This window comes from Rhinolophus hipposideros (assembly GCF_964194185.1).
Source record: "Rhinolophus hipposideros genome assembly, chromosome: 21".
NCBI classification, from domain to species: domain Eukaryota; kingdom Metazoa; phylum Chordata; class Mammalia; order Chiroptera; family Rhinolophidae; genus Rhinolophus; species Rhinolophus hipposideros.
Window position 1 is genome coordinate 45,980,486 of NC_138067.1, and position 16,525 is coordinate 45,997,010.

General features: G+C 48.4%; 1 protein-coding gene and 1 pseudogene across 2 annotated transcripts in view; both read left to right on the forward strand.

The window, feature by feature from the left end:
* Positions 1-1,978: 1,978 nt before the first annotated feature.
* Positions 1,979-16,525, forward strand: part of PPP2R1A (protein phosphatase 2 scaffold subunit Aalpha) — a 32,846-nt gene continuing 18,299 nt past the window's right edge. Inside the window, exons 1-2 of the mRNA XM_081033001.1 lie at positions 1,979-2,214; positions 12,027-12,117. Of these exons, the coding sequence (XP_080889127.1) occupies positions 2,137-2,214; positions 12,027-12,117 (169 nt within the window). The 5' untranslated portion in view covers positions 1,979-2,136. The remainder of the gene's footprint in view (positions 2,215-12,026; positions 12,118-16,525) is intronic.
* Positions 5,672-6,055, forward strand: LOC308490568 (large ribosomal subunit protein eL31-like; annotated as a pseudogene). The gene has a single exon. The product of its transcript is annotated as a large ribosomal subunit protein eL31-like (transcript).

A 16,525-nucleotide genomic window follows, 5' to 3' on the forward strand; every position in this document is an offset into this window, starting at 1 on the left:
TGAAGAATCAACTACTGTCACTCTGGTTCCCCAACATCTAAAGGAAGCCTAGCTCTCACAAGATTTGTAGAATATGTAACATGGCACAGGTGTCTGTGATGGATGACTTTGTCATTTAGTGCCTCTGTGAAAAAGAGGGAGCCTCCACCTAGAAGCCCATCTTATTGTATGAGTTGTGGGCCATCTTGACAACTAACATGTACATTCATTTGAAAGTGGTAATTAGTGAGCTCTCTGTAAAACTGAAGTGTGACTCTTAGAAATCTTGCAACTCTCTTGGTTTTTCATTAACAAAATTTCAACTGAGTAAATTTAAAGATCAAACTGGCATTATTCAACGGTCCATGAGTTGGGCAGCATCCCATCTAGCAAGTAGAAAAGCGCTCCAAAGTTCTAGAGAAAAGCAAAGATTTTCAAAAGGAGAGAGCCGGCGGAAAAAGGAATTAGCAAAAAATGCGTTGTTTCAGGCAAGGCCACCCTTCTAAGTGGAATGGAAGGTGACGAATTTTACCTCACTAGTGCTGACCAGGTAATTCCAGGTTGATTGGTCAAAGGTTACATTCCGAGAGGCTGAAGCTGCTATTAGATATTAAGTCTTGGTTTGGTGACGTGGAGTTTAATGCAGGTGACTCCATTTTGGCCCTGCTCTCTCCTTTTTAACAGGCTTGATATTCCAATTTTGGAATGAGTTAACTTGGACTTCACTACTCACAAGGGAAGAAGGATCTAAAAAGTCCTGCGTGTCATGTAAAGTGAAAATTCAAAAATGAAGCAAGGCTGGCCCCAGTGACATGTATGTTTTTTTTGTAAGAATAGGTGGTACCTGTCCCCTTGGAGGAACATTTAATCTCCACACTACAGCCAAAGCCACTAGTAGCAGGAACCCTAATCCTTTGCAATTCTCCTAAATGCAGGACTTGGGTTCACTGGTGGTTTAAACTGACACCTAATGGTGCCTCCTGGGGCCACCGTGGCTGTTTAGTTTCAGTGTCAGGTGTGCAGAAGTGAAATCAGATGTGGTTGTTCCCTTCACTGGCCAGATCTCAGATACCTGGACTCCTGCCAGTGGTCTAGCTGTTTAGTGTGCCACTAGGAAAACTATAGACTAGCAGATTAAAGAGGACCCTCTTTGATGGCTGTGAAGTGTGGAAACTAATTGCAGTGCTGAACTAATTGTCTGAGTTATCATTTCGATGTCCATGGTAAGGCCCTGTTCTTGAAAGTCTGGCCAGAATCAAGCTCCTGATTAAGCCTGTTTCTGTGCAGGGGCTATCTGGGGGCTTGAGGGCCCAGACTGAAGAGGCAGGGAAGGAGAGACATTTATGTAAAGATCTGACAATTGAATAGGAAAAGCTCTCCAAGTAGGAGGTACAGTTTCGGCGAAGTCTTGTTGGAATGAAAAAGTATGATGTGCTCAGACGGCTCTAATTTTCCAGGACCGTGCAAATGTAACAAGGGGAGGTGGGAGATGGAGGGCTCAAAAATGAGATGCGCAAGGGTCTTGAGGACCAGCCTCTGGGGCTTGGTTTTTAATCCAGACATTAAGGCAAGTCGCCACTCTTCTCAGGGGCGTCGGCATAATAAGGCATAAATCAAAGACTCACATCCTCCTTCTCCAGCACAATGGCACGGATTCTGCCTTCCAGCCAACCTGGACGGTGTCTCACAAGCGAAAACCTGCAGACTGCCTCGGTCCCAAGACGTTATGCATTCCTTACGACGCACGCGCAGAAACTTTCTCCAGGGCTCTCAAAAGGGCAGGCTTCACCTCGTCCAGTCCTGTCCCTCATTGGCTACAAACAACTGTTCGTCTCGGCCGTTGTTAGTGGCGACGTAGGCGGGTACAATCTTGGTCGCTAAGATACCACGTACTTCCGTTACCTTCCCCCGTCCTCCTTGGCTCCGACAGGCCCTTCCACCAATGGCAAATGGGCAATAGGCGGGACTTCATTTGTTCGGACCAAAGAAACACCGGCTTGGCCCGGCGTAGGGCGGCCAATGACGGTGGGGCAACCCCTGTAGAGTGGCTCGGTCGCCCCCACGCTCGCCTTCCCTCCTCCTCTCCGACCTGCCCCTCCCTAGCCCCGAGTCAGCACCGTGCTAACCGCAGTCTGACAGGAACGGGACGCAGCCAAGATGGCGGCGGCCGACGGCGACGATTCGCTTTACCCCATCGCTGTGCTCATAGACGAGCTTCGCAACGAGGATGTTCAGGTTCGGAGGCCACGGGGGACTTGGGGAAACGGGAAGGGGGACCTGGGGGCACGAGCGGCCCTCGCGGAGAAAAGTCGCCGTTCGCTGGGAGTGGCGGAAGAAGGCGGCGGCCAATCAGCGTCCACCTCTCATCTCCCTGGGTCCCCAGACTCGATGATACGGCGCCCGGGATTGGGTGTCGGCCCTCCAGAGGGCGGGAGCGAGGCCGAGGATCCCGGGCCTGCCAAGTGCGCGCGGCGGCCCAGGGCCTGGGAGGCCGCGGTCCGCGAGAGGGCCAGCGGGCTGGGTTAGGGAGACCGGGGATTCGGTGATTGGCGGTGACCCCTGAAGGGCCCCTTTGGGATGGGGAGGGCGCGTGAGTAGCTCCGAGTGGGGGAGGGGCCACCTCGTTTATAGGGACCCAGGTAGGATTCTTCCTTTTTGGGTTTCGGCGGCTGGGCCTCAGCGCTGTGGGGTAAACCCCAAATGGGGACTGAGAGGCGAAGGCTTCCTTTCCAATTCCTGCCCTCCGTCCCCCTCCACATTTGGTGTAGCCCCCACAAACGGGATCGAGGGCGAAAACACCCCACCCCAGGAGGGAATTCGTTACATTTAGGAGTGAATTAAGAGGTGGAAACCCGCCCCGCTTCTGGGATCCTCTCGTTGTCTGGGGGTGGGCAGTTTGCTAAAGGGGCTGACACCTTCCTGGTGAGTGGGATAGGGAGGCTCAGGGCCCTGAGCCCGGCTGGCAAGGGAGTGAGAAGAGTTAGGACTCTACGGTTTGCCCACCCCAGCTCCACCCCCCACCCGCCGCGGAACCTTGTGCAAATTACTTCACTGCTCTGGGCCTCTGTTTTCCATAAAACGTGGGCTAATGATAGTCCCGGCCTCTCTGCCGGGGGTTGGAGGAACTGAACGAGTTAATAATACAAGTGAAATAGAACCATGTCTGGCGTGTTGTAAGAGCCCAATAAATCTTAGCTGTAATTTTTGGGAGTGGTGACTGGAGAGGTCCCATCTCCCTTTGGGCCTCAATTTCCTTATTTATAAAGTTGAGCCGGTTGCCCTGGGCCCAGCCTCTGAGGGTCTGGGTATATCACTCTGGTTCTGGAATCGGACAGGCTGCGGTTGTGCAGCTGGCTCTTCCACTTGCTGCTGACTGACATGAGCCACTTAGTTAAGGTCACTAAGCCTTCGTTTTCTTTTTCTTTTAAACGGAGGTTATTATCTAGTTCATAGGGCTGTTGTATGGACTCATCTGTTCGGTGAATACCCGCCACATATCAGGTATGGTGCTGTGGATATGATGCTGACACCAGTTTTTATACTGGACAGATGTCTCCTACAAGAGACAGATGTGAAAACAGGTGACTACATTAACACGTATTAGATGTGATGGGAAGGAAATGGCAGGATATTGTGATAGTGAGTCAATAACTATTTTTGGAGCTTTTGCTCTGTGCAGGGCCCTGCTCTAGGCACAGTTACACAATGGAGCAAGACACAAAACTCCTGGCCTTGTGAAGCTTATGCTGTAATGAGGGGAAACATGATAAACAAGACAATGAGTAAAATGTGTTGTATGTTCCATGAGGATAAGTGCTAAGGAGAAAAATGAAGGGGGGTGGGGGATGCAATTTTAAAGAATGGTCCAGGAAGGCGTTGCTGACACGGTGATGTTTGAGCAAAGATCTGAAGGCCACAAGGGAAGCCACCAGGCTGTCTGGGCAGAGTACACAGCAGGCAGGAAGTGGGGTGAGGAAGATCATTTTAAGTGGGCCAATCAGAGAAGGCTCCCTCTAAGGACACAGAGTTTAAGGTGAGACCAGAAGAAGGAGCCAGCTCCAGGAAGGTGGTGAAGAGCCTTCCAGGAAGAGAGAACAGACAGGTAATGGCAGTTCGCAACCTATGGTGATTTTGCCCATCAGGAGACATTTGGTAATGTCTGGAGACGTCTTTGCTTGTCACAACTGGGGAAGTGTCACTGGCATCTAGTGGATGGAAGCTAGGAAAGCTGTTAAACCTCATACAATGCCCAGAACAGCCCTCATAACAAAGATTTATCTGCTCAAAATGTCCATGAGATTGAGAGAAACCCTTGTGGGGAACTCTTGAGGCAAATTTAGTGGCTTAAAAGAATACTGATTTATTATCTTACAGTTCTGAGAGTCAGAAGTCTGACATGGGACTCAATGGGCTAAAATTAAGGTGTCTGCAGGGCTACCTATGTTCCTTTCTGGAGGCTCCAGGGGAGAACCTGCTTCCCTGCTTTTCCCAGCTTCCAAAGGCTACCAGTATTTCTTGGCTTGTGGCTTCTTCCTCCGTCCTCAAAGGAAAGTCTAGGCCTAGAGGTGATATGAGAAGCAGTGCGGTGAGTGGAGGCAAACCAGGGTTTCAAATCCTGGCCTGACCACTTGTAAGAGTTACTCAACCCTCTTAGCCTTGATTTTCTTGTTAAATAAAAATAAGGACGGAATACAAACCTGTTCAGGTTGTTGTGAGGACTAAGTGAGACATAAACTACGTAAAGACACACAGTTACTAGCCACTGCCTAAGACCTTTCAACTTCATGCCCCCGTCTACAGCTTAGAAACAGGATGTCACAGTCTCCAACTCCTTTTCATAAAGTAGTTGGGGACTTGCTGAAGCAAAACTTACAAATAAGGTTGCTCTCTGAGAGTTTAACAAAAAAAAAGTTGATAGGATGGTGGTGAAGAACATGAGTTCAAGTTCTAGGCTCTGTCACGAATTCACTAGGTGACCTTAATTTCCTTCTCTGCTTTTGTTTCCCCATCTGTAAATGAACACAAAGGTGGTATCTGCCTCGTGGGTTTGTTGCAAGAATACAATAGAGAACATGTGTAAAGTACTGAGCTTTGTACATAATAAGTACTCTTTAAATGGTAGTTGGGTTTTTAAAAACTTAAAAAGTGTTTTTTTTTTACATTCCCAGCCCTGTACTAGGTTCAGGAATCACCAGTTGGTAACAGTACTGTCCCTTCATCCCAGAGACAAGGCACCTTCCAAGTGGGGGAACAGGCATGCCCATAAATAATTATAATGCCAGGCAAACTGCTATGAGAAGTATTCGTTGGTGCTGTAGTTCCAAGGAGGAGGGGATATTACTTTTTTCCTTAAATGCTAGAGATCATGGTGCTCATTTTTGCTTTTGAGCCCATCCACCCGGACACATTAGGGTCATTTAAAAACATGATACTTCATGGAATAAGGAGGGAGGATATATAGACTTTAGGATGTTATAGGAGGTGGGAGACGCGTCTGTCACTCACTGAGCATTTCACCAGACTGAAGCTCCTTGTTCTAGCACACATGTACAGACCCTGCCATTCCATTTTCAGCCACAGTAAGTTTGGAGCGTATTTCCCCAGATACTTTGTTCTCTGCCTAACATCTATTAGGTTGGTGCAAAAATAATTGCGATTTAAAAGGTTAAAAATAGCTTTTCAACTTGGGCCCGGCAGGATGGCTCCTGCAAAGAAGGGTGGCGAGAAAAAGAAGGGCCGTTCTGCCATCAACGAGGTAGTGACCAGAGAGTATACCATCAACATTCACAAGCGCATCCATGGAGTAGGTTTCAAGAAGTGTGCTCCACGGGCACTCAAAGAGATCCGGAAATTTGCCATGAACTAGATGGGAACACCAGATGTGCGCATTGACACTAGACTCAATAAAGCTGTCTGGGCCACAGGAATAAGGAATGTCCCATACCGCATACGGGTACGGTTGTCCAGGAAGCGTAATGAGGATGAAGATTCACCAAATAAGCTCTATACATTGGTTACCTACGTACCTGTCACCACTTTCAAAAATCTACAGACAGTTAATGTGGATGAGAACTAACTGCTGATCGTCAAATAAAGTTACAAAACTGCAAAAAAAAAAAAAAGGTTAAAAATAATTGCAAAAACCACAATTACTTTTGTACCAACCTAATATATTCATTTCAAAAAAAATCCAGCCAATATTTATGGGGATTTTTACTCTTTGCCAGGCGCTGTCCTAGCTTCTTGGAGCACAGAGTGAAGAAAACAGCCCTGCCCTTGGGAAGCTCACGCTCTAGTGGGGGAAGGAGAACCTTGAACAAAGACATGCGTGTCGGGGTGATAGGAGTTAAGTGTATGCGGTGATGGGGGCATGCTGTTTCACCTGGGGTAGTCATAGGGTAAAGATTGAGCAGAGGCCTGAAGGAAGTGAGGAGGACCCCTAGGGTGTCTGGAGGAAGGCCTTCTCAGGCTGAGGAAACAGCAAGGCAGCAAGCACGAAGGCCTGGGCTGAGAATATACGTAGGCTTTTTGGTTACTGTCAAGGAAACCATTATGCAAGGGGGTGAGGGGTGGAGAGTGAGAGTGGATGGGGAGACAGGCCAGCTCATGTTGGGCCTTGCAGCCTGTAGTCAGGCCTTTGGATTTTACTCCAATTGTGAAGGGAAGGCGTGTTCCATGTGGGCCGTACTATACATGTTCATCTCATGGAAGTTCCATGGATTGAATGCAAAGCAGGTCTTAAAAAGTGGGTAGCGTTTCTACAGGGGAAAGTACTAGGCTGTGTGCTGAGGACCACTGGGGCATAGGCAGTCCCAGCCCAGGGTGGTAAGCTCTGTGAATCAGGAATGTTACAGAGAACCCAACCAACAGTCGTTTAAACAAGTGAGGGTTCATTTTCCCTTTATTACTAGCAAGCATATCACAGAATTGGGTCAGAGTGCGCCCTTTTCACCCACTTTGTGCGATCACAAGATTGCTGCAGCATCTGCTGTTAATAAGTCCCTGCAGAACCACACTGAAAGAAAGCAGGGGTCGACTCAGGGCAGAGAGGTTCTCCTTGTCCTCCTTTTATCAAGGAGGAATATCTTTTCTAGAAGCTCTTTAGCTGATTGCTCTTGTGTCTCTGTCCAGAACTAGGTCATGTGCTGAGTTAGCTGGGACTAGGTTTCACTGGAAGTAATAGGAAAACTAAATTAATGAGGCTTAAGTGAACTTGACATTTATTTCTGACTCATGATCAAAAAGTCTGGTGGCAATCCAAGCTGGTGTGGCACTCTGTGGTGTTAGGGTCCCAGGCTTGCATGTCCTCCATCCTGCCCTCCCCATCCCTAAGTTACCTCAGAGCCCCAAGATGACTGCTAAAGCCCCAGCTATCATGGCCCTGTTCCAGACAGGAAGGAGGGAAGAAGACTGATCGCACCTCCCCATAAGGATACGTATACTTCCTAGAAGTCAAACACACCATTCCTACTTGGATTTCACTGGCCAGATGTTAGTCTCGTGGTCACATCCAGATGCAAAGGTGATTTTGAAATGTCTTTCCGTTAGGGGTGGGGGGATCATGTGCACAGCTAAACGCCAGGGGTTAACAAGCAGCTGTATAGCTCAGTGCAGAAGCTGTGAGCCTGGGGCCTATCTAAAATTCCAGGTCAGTTCCATGAATTTAAATGGGAAAAATAACATCTTTATTTTCACTAACCTCTAACTCAAATTTAACTTTCCTTCTATTATGTAGTATAGTATTGCAAGAGCATGTCAGAAGTAGCATTAGCAAAACCTGTGACTATCAGCAGCGGAAATCATGATGATGTTCCTGTCTCATTTTAGCCATTGCACGTACTTGTAGTGTTGTTCATGCTCACCTCTGTTTCAAAATGGTAGTCGTTTTTAGACCTGCTAAGGTCTATGGCACACCCCCGCAATAAAAAAAAGCCTAGAAATACGATTGGTACTGGTTACTGGTTAGGAGCCAGCTGGCTGGGGTTCAGATCCTGGTTCTGCCACCTACGAGCTGTATGAGATTCCTTCTCCCTGTGCCTTTGTTTTTTCTGCCATAAAATGGGTGATCCAGGTATTTACCTCACAAGGATCAAATGGGTTAAAATATTAATGCACCGGGGCCGGCCCGGTCGCTCAGGCGGTTAGAGCTCCGTGCTCCTAACTCCAAAGGCTGCCGGTTCGATTCCCACATGGGCCATTGGGCTCGGGCTCTCAAAAAAAAAAAAAAAAAATATTAATGCACCAAGAACAGTGCCCGGCACATAATATCATGGAAACATTTGCTGTCATTATTCTGTCACTGTGAGAAAAGGGAAGAGAGACCTCAGTGAACAGCTAGACAGCTGCCATGCGTGCCCTTCTTGATAGCCAAACAAAACCAGGACACTGTCAACAGGGTGAGATTGCCAGACTACCGTTGTTGGTCTTCGCCTGGTGCTAGGTGTTCCCAGTATTGTTAATTGGTAGTCACAAGAACTTTCTGAGGGTAGGTATTATTATAACCCCATTTCACAGTTGAGAAAATTGAGACTCAGAAAGGAGCAAAGCGGGGCCCAGAATCCCACAGCTAATATGTAAAGCAGCTTCGCCTTGAACCCAGGCAGTGGCTGCAAAGTACCATCTTGTGCTGCCTTTCTTACGCATTATAGTGCCATCAACACTGAAGAAACCAGCAGACATTCTTAACAAAACTGAAACCAGATTCTCTAAGAATGGCAGAGGAAGGAAGGTGTCTTTCCACCATGGCAGAGACAGCCTGATTCTCATTAGCGTGCCCCCTTGGGCATCTTCCCTAAATGACAGTGTGATGTTGAGATTCAGAGTCAGGGCACCTGGCTTCTGGTCCTGGCTCTGCTGCTTTCCAGCAAGTGACAGTTTCTCTGGGAATCAGCGTCCGCACCTTTAAAAGGATCCTAGTAACTATACCTCCTTTAGAGCAGAGTTGTAAGGATCAAATATGTAAACTATCCATGTCAAGTGCTTGAAGGCTGCCAAGCACGTAGTAAGCAACCAATACATGTTAGCTGCTATAGTTACCTGCATTATGCTTATTCCCTGCCAACATCTCATTGTCCTCAGAACTGCAGCTGCCTGTCGTGGCCCTGGCCCATGTGTGCATTTCCCCGTAGCCCAGCTGAGAGAAGAACTCAAAGACCCAACTCGATGGCAAAGAGGAAAGAAATAGGCAGCTAAGTCACTGCTGCGCTGATATTTTATTAAGGAAGATTTCAAACATACAGAACATTGAAAAACTAGTATAGGGGCCAGCAAACCTCAGCCCTTGGGCCAAATTCAGCCCACTCTCTACTTTTGCAAATAAAGTTTTACTGGACCACAGTCATGCCCATTTGTTTACATATTGTCTGGTTCTAGGGCTGCTTTTGTGCTGCAAGGGCACAGTTGAGTAGTTGGGACAGAGACTGGCCTGCAAAGCTGAAAATACTAACTTTCTGGCAATTTACAGAAAGAGTCTGCTGACCTCTGAGTGAGCACCTGTGTACTTACCATTCAGATTCGCTGTTGGTGTTCACCATATTTAGATTATCTCTTTCTGTGGCTCTATCTCATTTTATTTTTTGGCTGAAAATAAATTGCAGGCCTTGTAATCCTTAGTCTCATCAAGGCCCTTTTACCGTCAGGGAGGTGAGTTTTTGGACCACCTCAAGCCCAAGTAGTCCAAAAGCCCAGTGATACTGAATGAAAATTTTGGCATGTGTTTTCTAAGAGGCCCCCATAGCATGTCATCAGATTCTCCTCTTGTATCCCGAAGAGACTCTTAAACCCCTAGACAAGGGAACTGAATTGATGTAGTCGGCCTCAGTAACTCCCACACCTCTTCACAGTTTCGTGGGACCCCGGGCAAAAGACAGGCTGAGGGATCCCCCAGCCCCTTCTTGTCTTGCTTCTCCTTCCAGTAAGAGGGGCCCAGCAGGGGCTTACTCACAAGGGTGTTTCCTTTCGTTGTCACACATGATTCCATTGCATTCTGGCACCTGGCCCAGTGAGCTAGGGAGGGGAGGCCCCATTGTTGAGATGGAGAAACAAGGTGGGGGGTTCACAGTCATCTGTGCAGTCACAGCTGGGTTGGGGTCCTGCTCTCAGTGCCCATTTGGGCAGGTGAATACCCCTCAGCCTCTGTCTACAGTGCTGAAAGATGGTGTCACTTGTGCTTCCCTCCCAAAGAGTGAGAGGCTGTAATGAGGTTCTCACTTGCAAATGCTCAGCAGCAGGCCTGTTCTGTGTGTGAGCCAAATATATTTGTTTCCTGTGACTGCCACAACACAGCACCACAAATGTTGTTTAAAGCAGCGGAAATTTATTTTCTCAAGGTCTTGGAGGCCAGAAGTTTGTAATCAAGGTGTCAGCCATGTTGGTTCCTTCTGGAGGCTCTAAGGAAATCCATGTCATGCCCCCTGCCTAGCTTCTGGTGGCTGCCGGTACTTCTGGATGTACCTTGGCTTGTCCTTGTACTTTGGGTGCTTGTGGAGCCCCACCAGATCGCTCCCTTCGACTTCACATGGCCTTCCCCTGTGTCTCTGTCTTCTTTTCTGTCTCTTAGAAGGACACTGTCATTGGATTTAGAGATGTGAGGAGAAAACTCACTTTCTGTGGATCTCCTTTGCTCTCACACTATTGCCACACTCAGCACTTCTGATTCCAGGCGTGTGGGGGTTTTCCCCATACCCAGCAGTTTTCTGAGACACCAGCTGGGTGTCCTACAAGTCAGTTCAGCTCTGACACTAACCAGAGTTAGACCACACAGGCTAAGGGTTCAAGTCCCACAAAACTGCCCATTTCAGGCGCCAATCACGAGTAGTAGGTCCCCAGGTTCCCACAACTTCTCTGTGACTTGGCTACAGATGACAGGTTCCATGGCAGCCCTCCTAGGATTTGACTGTTTGCTAGAGCAGCTCACAGAACTCGGGGAAACACATTTACCAGTTTATTGTATGACAAGGGACACAGATGAACCCCAGATGAAAAGGTACATAGGCCGAGACCTGGCAGGGTCCAGAGGATAGGGGCTTCTGTCCCTGTGGAGTTGGGGTGCATCATCGTTCCAGTGCTTAGATGTGTTCACCCATTCGGACGCTCCCCGAACTCCCTACTATTGTGGGTTTTTATGGAGGCTTCATTGTGTAGCCCTGTTTGATCATTAACTCAATCTCCAGCCCCTGTTGGGAGAATGGGGGCGGGGCTGAAAGTTCCAGGCTTCTAATGGTGGTCTTTCTGGTGACCAGGCCCCATCCAGGAGCCCACCCAGAGTCACCTCATTAGAACAAAAGACATTCCTATCACTCAGGAAATCCCAAGGGCTTTGGGAATTCTGTGTCAGGAACTAGGGGCAGAGACCAGTATATATGTTTTCTATTATTTCATGAGTGCCTTCCCCCTTCCCCCTCCCCTGCCTCCAAATTGAGGATCATTTCAGTTTGAGATAATTAATTGCATCTGCAAAGACCCTATTTTCACATTCACAAGCCCTAGCGGTCAGGACTGGGACAGTCCTGCCACTGCTGTTTTTATAGCAATGATACTATAACACTGTTCCATTATTGTCACTGTTAGCCAGTCCTGAGTCTCACTCCCCACTCCATGCCATCTGCGCTGTGTGACCCTTAGAAGAGACTCTTGCTCCCTGGGCCCGTTTCCTCCTCTGTGGAACAGTGCTTAAGTGACAGCATGCGTGTGTGCCCAGCCTAGGAGCAGGCCCAAAGTGTGCTGTGACGTGGCTGTCATGATGCATGGCAGGTCTGATGATGCTGAGTGCAAGAGGGGTGAAGGCAGAGGAGGACGGCAGGGAGTGGTGTTACACACAGTGGTATTGGGAAGTGCCATCGAGTGGGTGTGGGCCCGGAAGGCCAAGGATGCATTGCTGAAGCTGTTGCTCCTGTCGTAATTTAATGACTCAGGCTCACAGAGTCACTTGGGAGCTGTTTGCCAAGTTGCTATTTGGCACCCTCATGCATACTTAGTTCCGGGTGCCGACAGACTCCCTGAAGTCTGGGCTTGCTGACATTCTCCTCTCCTTTTCTTGTTCTCATTAGCTTCGTCTCAACAGCATCAAGAAGCTGTCTACCATCGCCTTGGCCCTTGGGGTGGAGAGGACCCGCAGTGAGCTTCTGCCCTTCCTTACAGGTAACGAGCTGGACTCCTGGGGCCCAGGTGGACTGGGGACTCTCTGGTTATTCCTGCTAGGTGACGGGCCTTGCTGTGGGTTTTACGGATCATTTGTTGTAAGTGTCCGCCCTATGCTGGGCACTGTGTCTGGGGCAGGGGTTCGGAGAAGGAGAGGTGCAGTCCTACTCGGAGGGAATGCTCTGGAGTGTTAGGGGCCTGGCTTGGGTAAGGATTCCGGAGGCAGATAGAGCCAGGTGGAGCTGCAGCTCCAACCGTGAAAAGCTGGTGACTTTAAGTGTTGCTTGCTGCTCTGCCCGTGTATTATGTATAAAATGGGGGTAATTATCCAGGCACTGTAGTATTAATGTGAGCATTAAATAATAACCACTAATACTTCTGTATGCCTGCCATGTGCCAGGCAGTGTCCTAAGCCCTTCCTCTGAGGACTGAGTTCATGCACAGGTTCCTCAGACCAGTGCCTGTGCTCAGTAAGTAAAAGTCACCATTGTTACCTGAGTTACTCCCACAGCAGTTCCTAGGGTAGGTAAGACTACTGATGAGGATACTGCAGCATGAAGAGCTGAAGTAACTTAACTTGCGTGAGGTCATACAGTGAGGAGGTAACCCAGAGGGGATGTTTATCTAGTCATTCTGGTTCCAAACTCACAGCATTGGTTAATGTCTTGGGGTCCCAACTACCTGGGTTGAACTCCAAATGCTGCCACTTTCTAGCTGTGTCACCTCGGGCAAGGTATTTCACATGTGCCTGCCTCCCATTCTACATGTGTGAAATGAACATAATAGCGTAATCTGAAAGGAAGACTAAATGAGCTAAGATGGAAAGTGCTGTAAGGATGCCCAGCATGTGGCACGTGCTGCATAAGTGATAGCGAGTCTCCTGTCCTCTGTCTAAGCAGTCCTGTCTGAAAATGTATGCACAGCACTTAGCACAATGCATGACACCAGTTACTAGTAAATTCTCTCTTCCCGTGATTCTTATTAGGACTTCGTACTTTATACTAATTGTAATTGCAAGGAAAGCCTCAGTCACACAGTGCTTTGTCACTAATGAACTCTTTCATATCTAATCGTCTCGCCTGGACCTAGTGACAGTCCTGGGGAGGAAGAAGCGGAGCTTGTCGCCTCTTCCTCATTAGACACATGGAGAAATTAAGGCCTAAAGAGGTTCAGGGACTTGGCCACAGTGACACAGCTGTGACTGAGGAGCACCTGCATATCTGCATCTGAGCGCCACGTGAGGAGTTGGCATCTGCACAGGTGACACTGAGCAGACAGGTGACACTGAGCAGGTAGATTCTACTGGTGAACTGTTGGAGAGACTTGAAAGCTTCCAAATACTGAGATGGGTAACTTCGGAGGCCAGGGGGCCAAGGGGTGGCACGGCAGTGAAACTAAGTGGATAAAAATTTGTATAGAGAAAAGAAGTTGGAGGGACATGGGTCTGAAACCCAGCCGTGCCACCATCCTGCTAGACAAACCTGTGTGAGCCACCCCACCTGCCTGTCTCAGTCCCCTTGTCTGTAACGGGGTATAAGAATAGGACCTAACTCATAGGGCTGTTGGGAGGTCTAAGGGCTCCACACAGAACCTGTCCATAGAAAACACTCGGTACGTGCTGCTGGCAATTCTATAACAAGGTAGTGGGGAAGGCAGCCTGGGTAGGGAAGGCAGCAGAAGGAAACAGCAAATGGAAGCAGGATTGAACATGGTGGCTCACCAAGGAGAGGCACAGGGGTGGGTGGTGGCGGGTTGTATTTTGCTGGTGTTAAGTGCCAGGTGACAGTTTGGGTTTAATCCAGTAGATGAAGGCAGGGCAGCCATTGTGGATACCGTGTTTCCCCGAAAATAAGACCATGTCTTATATTAATTTTTGCTCCATTAGGGCTTATTTTCAGAGGATGTCTTATTTTTTTCACGTACAACAGTCCACATTTGTTCAAATACAGTCATGTCATCTTCTGGAACATCATCATAACATACTAAATGCATCCGTCTGGCTGAGATCTTAACTGGGGCTTATTTTCAGGGTAAGTGTTATTTTCAGGGAAACACGGTAGCTGGTGGAGGTTGGGGTGTGAGGTGTAGAAAAATCAACCTAACATGCTTGCAGAATTGTGTTGAGGGGTAGGGTGGGCGAAAGAAGGCCAAAGGCAGGACGTGGACTTAGGAGACAGTGGCTAAGAGCAGGGACCCTGGGGTTAGACGGTCTAGGTTCAGTCCCAGGCTGGGCATGTTTCATTACCTCTTCTGTAAAATGGGAATAATACAAATTAGGGCCATTGTGAAGATTCAGTGAGTTTAATGTGTGTTATCTTTATTCCATTGTAGTCCATGTATACCAATATTCAGCTGTGAAGAACTGGGGGGACAGAGTATGTGGGAGCCACAAGATTGGAGAAGAGCCAATAATTCAAGAGAAAGATTTTTTGAGCTATTGTAGTCCCAAGTGACCAGATTTTCTTTGCTTTGGGCTTCAAGAAATTGCAAAATGTTCAGAATAGCACATGGCAGATAGGCGGTGTCTTTCCAAAAAGCTGATATTGTTTCAGAAAGAACAAGCTCAAAGCCTTTTCTGAGTTCACACCTACATAACATTCAGAATCGGTGTTATGACAGGAAATTACCACGTAATGTCCCCACTTTGTCAAAGAGACCAGTGTTGGTGATTTAGGGCCATAATTTGTGAGACATACTGGGTGGGTTCCAAGGTGAGTCAAATCATCTGTCTATCGCTGGGCTGCAAAGTAACCTTCCATTTAAAGATTCGGACTCAGGTAAACACTAATGAAAACTGCTCAGAAATCCCAGGTTTGCCCTGAACACACCTCGTGGTTTGTTATCTGAATGCTTGATATCTGCTCTTAGGCCCTGATATCTCTTCAAGTTCAGAAAAGAGTATTTCCAGTTTGAAAGGTTTGGGTTTGGTTAAGCTAATTCATAGTATCGTTAAAAACAGTCTTTTTACTAGGCTATTTAAAGGCATATTTATTCCATTAGTATCTAATGCACAGCCCCTACGTGCTGTGTGTAGGTCTGGAGAAGATAAAGAATAAATCAAAGTTTGTGTCTTCACAGAGCTCTATTCCAGTCGCAGGACTAGGTAGTCAGTGACGAAGGCAGAGAGAGAGGTGAAGTGGGAGGAATGCTAAGGGGGGTGACAGTGGGCATTTGGGTAGGTCTTCCTGGGGGTGGGACTTGAATGACATGGAGCCACATGCGAATCAGAGGGGAATGTTCCAGGCAGGGGGAGAGGCAGGCATGTGCTTGGTGTGGCAGCTGTGGGTTGGGTGGGCACAGTGTTTGAGTGAGAATGAAAGTAGGACATGAGTTTGGAGGAGTGCAATGGCCACACTGCGTGGGATCTTGATATCCAAAACCATGTGAAAATTGAGGTAGGGGAGTGTCGTGATTTCCTTTACGCTTTGAAAGGGTCACTCTGGATTCAAGAGGAGCGGTTTAGGGGCAAGGGCGGAAGCAGAAAAGCCAGTTAGGAAGCTATTGTAGTCACCCAGCAAGAGGTGGTAGTGATCAGAGGATATTAGGATGGAGGTGAGAGGTCTGGGTCAGAGACGTGGGGATGGAGAAGGCCCAGGCCTTTGAGGCCAAGGGACAGGAGGCTGGGAAGTTGGTTCTGTGGAAGTGGGAATGGTAGAAATACGAGGTGCTGGCAATTCCTGGGAACACGGATTGGCCCAAGGAGTCTGGAGTGGAGATTGGGTTGGGTACAGGTTGGGGATTCATAAGGTCTTTAGGAGATAGGCAGGAAAACAGGGAGGGTGATGCTGACTGTGTACAGAGAGAGCCAGGGAGACTGACCTGAGCTGGAGAGTGTGGCTCTGGGGCTCCTCCGCAGCTTTACTGCAGGAAGAGGCAGGAGCACTAACTCGTGCCTGGCCCCGTGCCCAGCTCCTCACAGAAAGCGTTATTCCCTTCAGTTGAAGAACAACCCTATTGTTGTGATTGTGGGGGTGAGAAAACAGGCTCAGAGAGGCCGAGTTGCCCACAGCCAGCCACTGGTAGAGCAGGATTTGAACCCACCACAAGATGGGGGTGATGGTGATGACACCATGAGAGGTTCTGGTAAGGAGGTGACCCAAAGCTTGAATTCACTTCCACTCACGCCATTGGCCAGAGCATGGTCATGTGGCCACACTGGCTGCAGGGGAGCCTAGAAAGTGTCGTTTGGCTGCATTGCCATAGGCCTGACTTAAACTCGGGCAGTTTCAATGCTAGCATAGACGCTCGGAGTGTCAGCATCTTCTGACGTGGAGGTCGGCACTTCCCACAACCTCGGGGAAGAGGGTGGAGCTGGAGGAGAAAGAAAGGCCTTCAGATTTAGCATCAGGACAGCATCTCGCCTCACCCTGGCATTCGTTCAGCAAACCGGGATTGGGCTCCCTCTGTG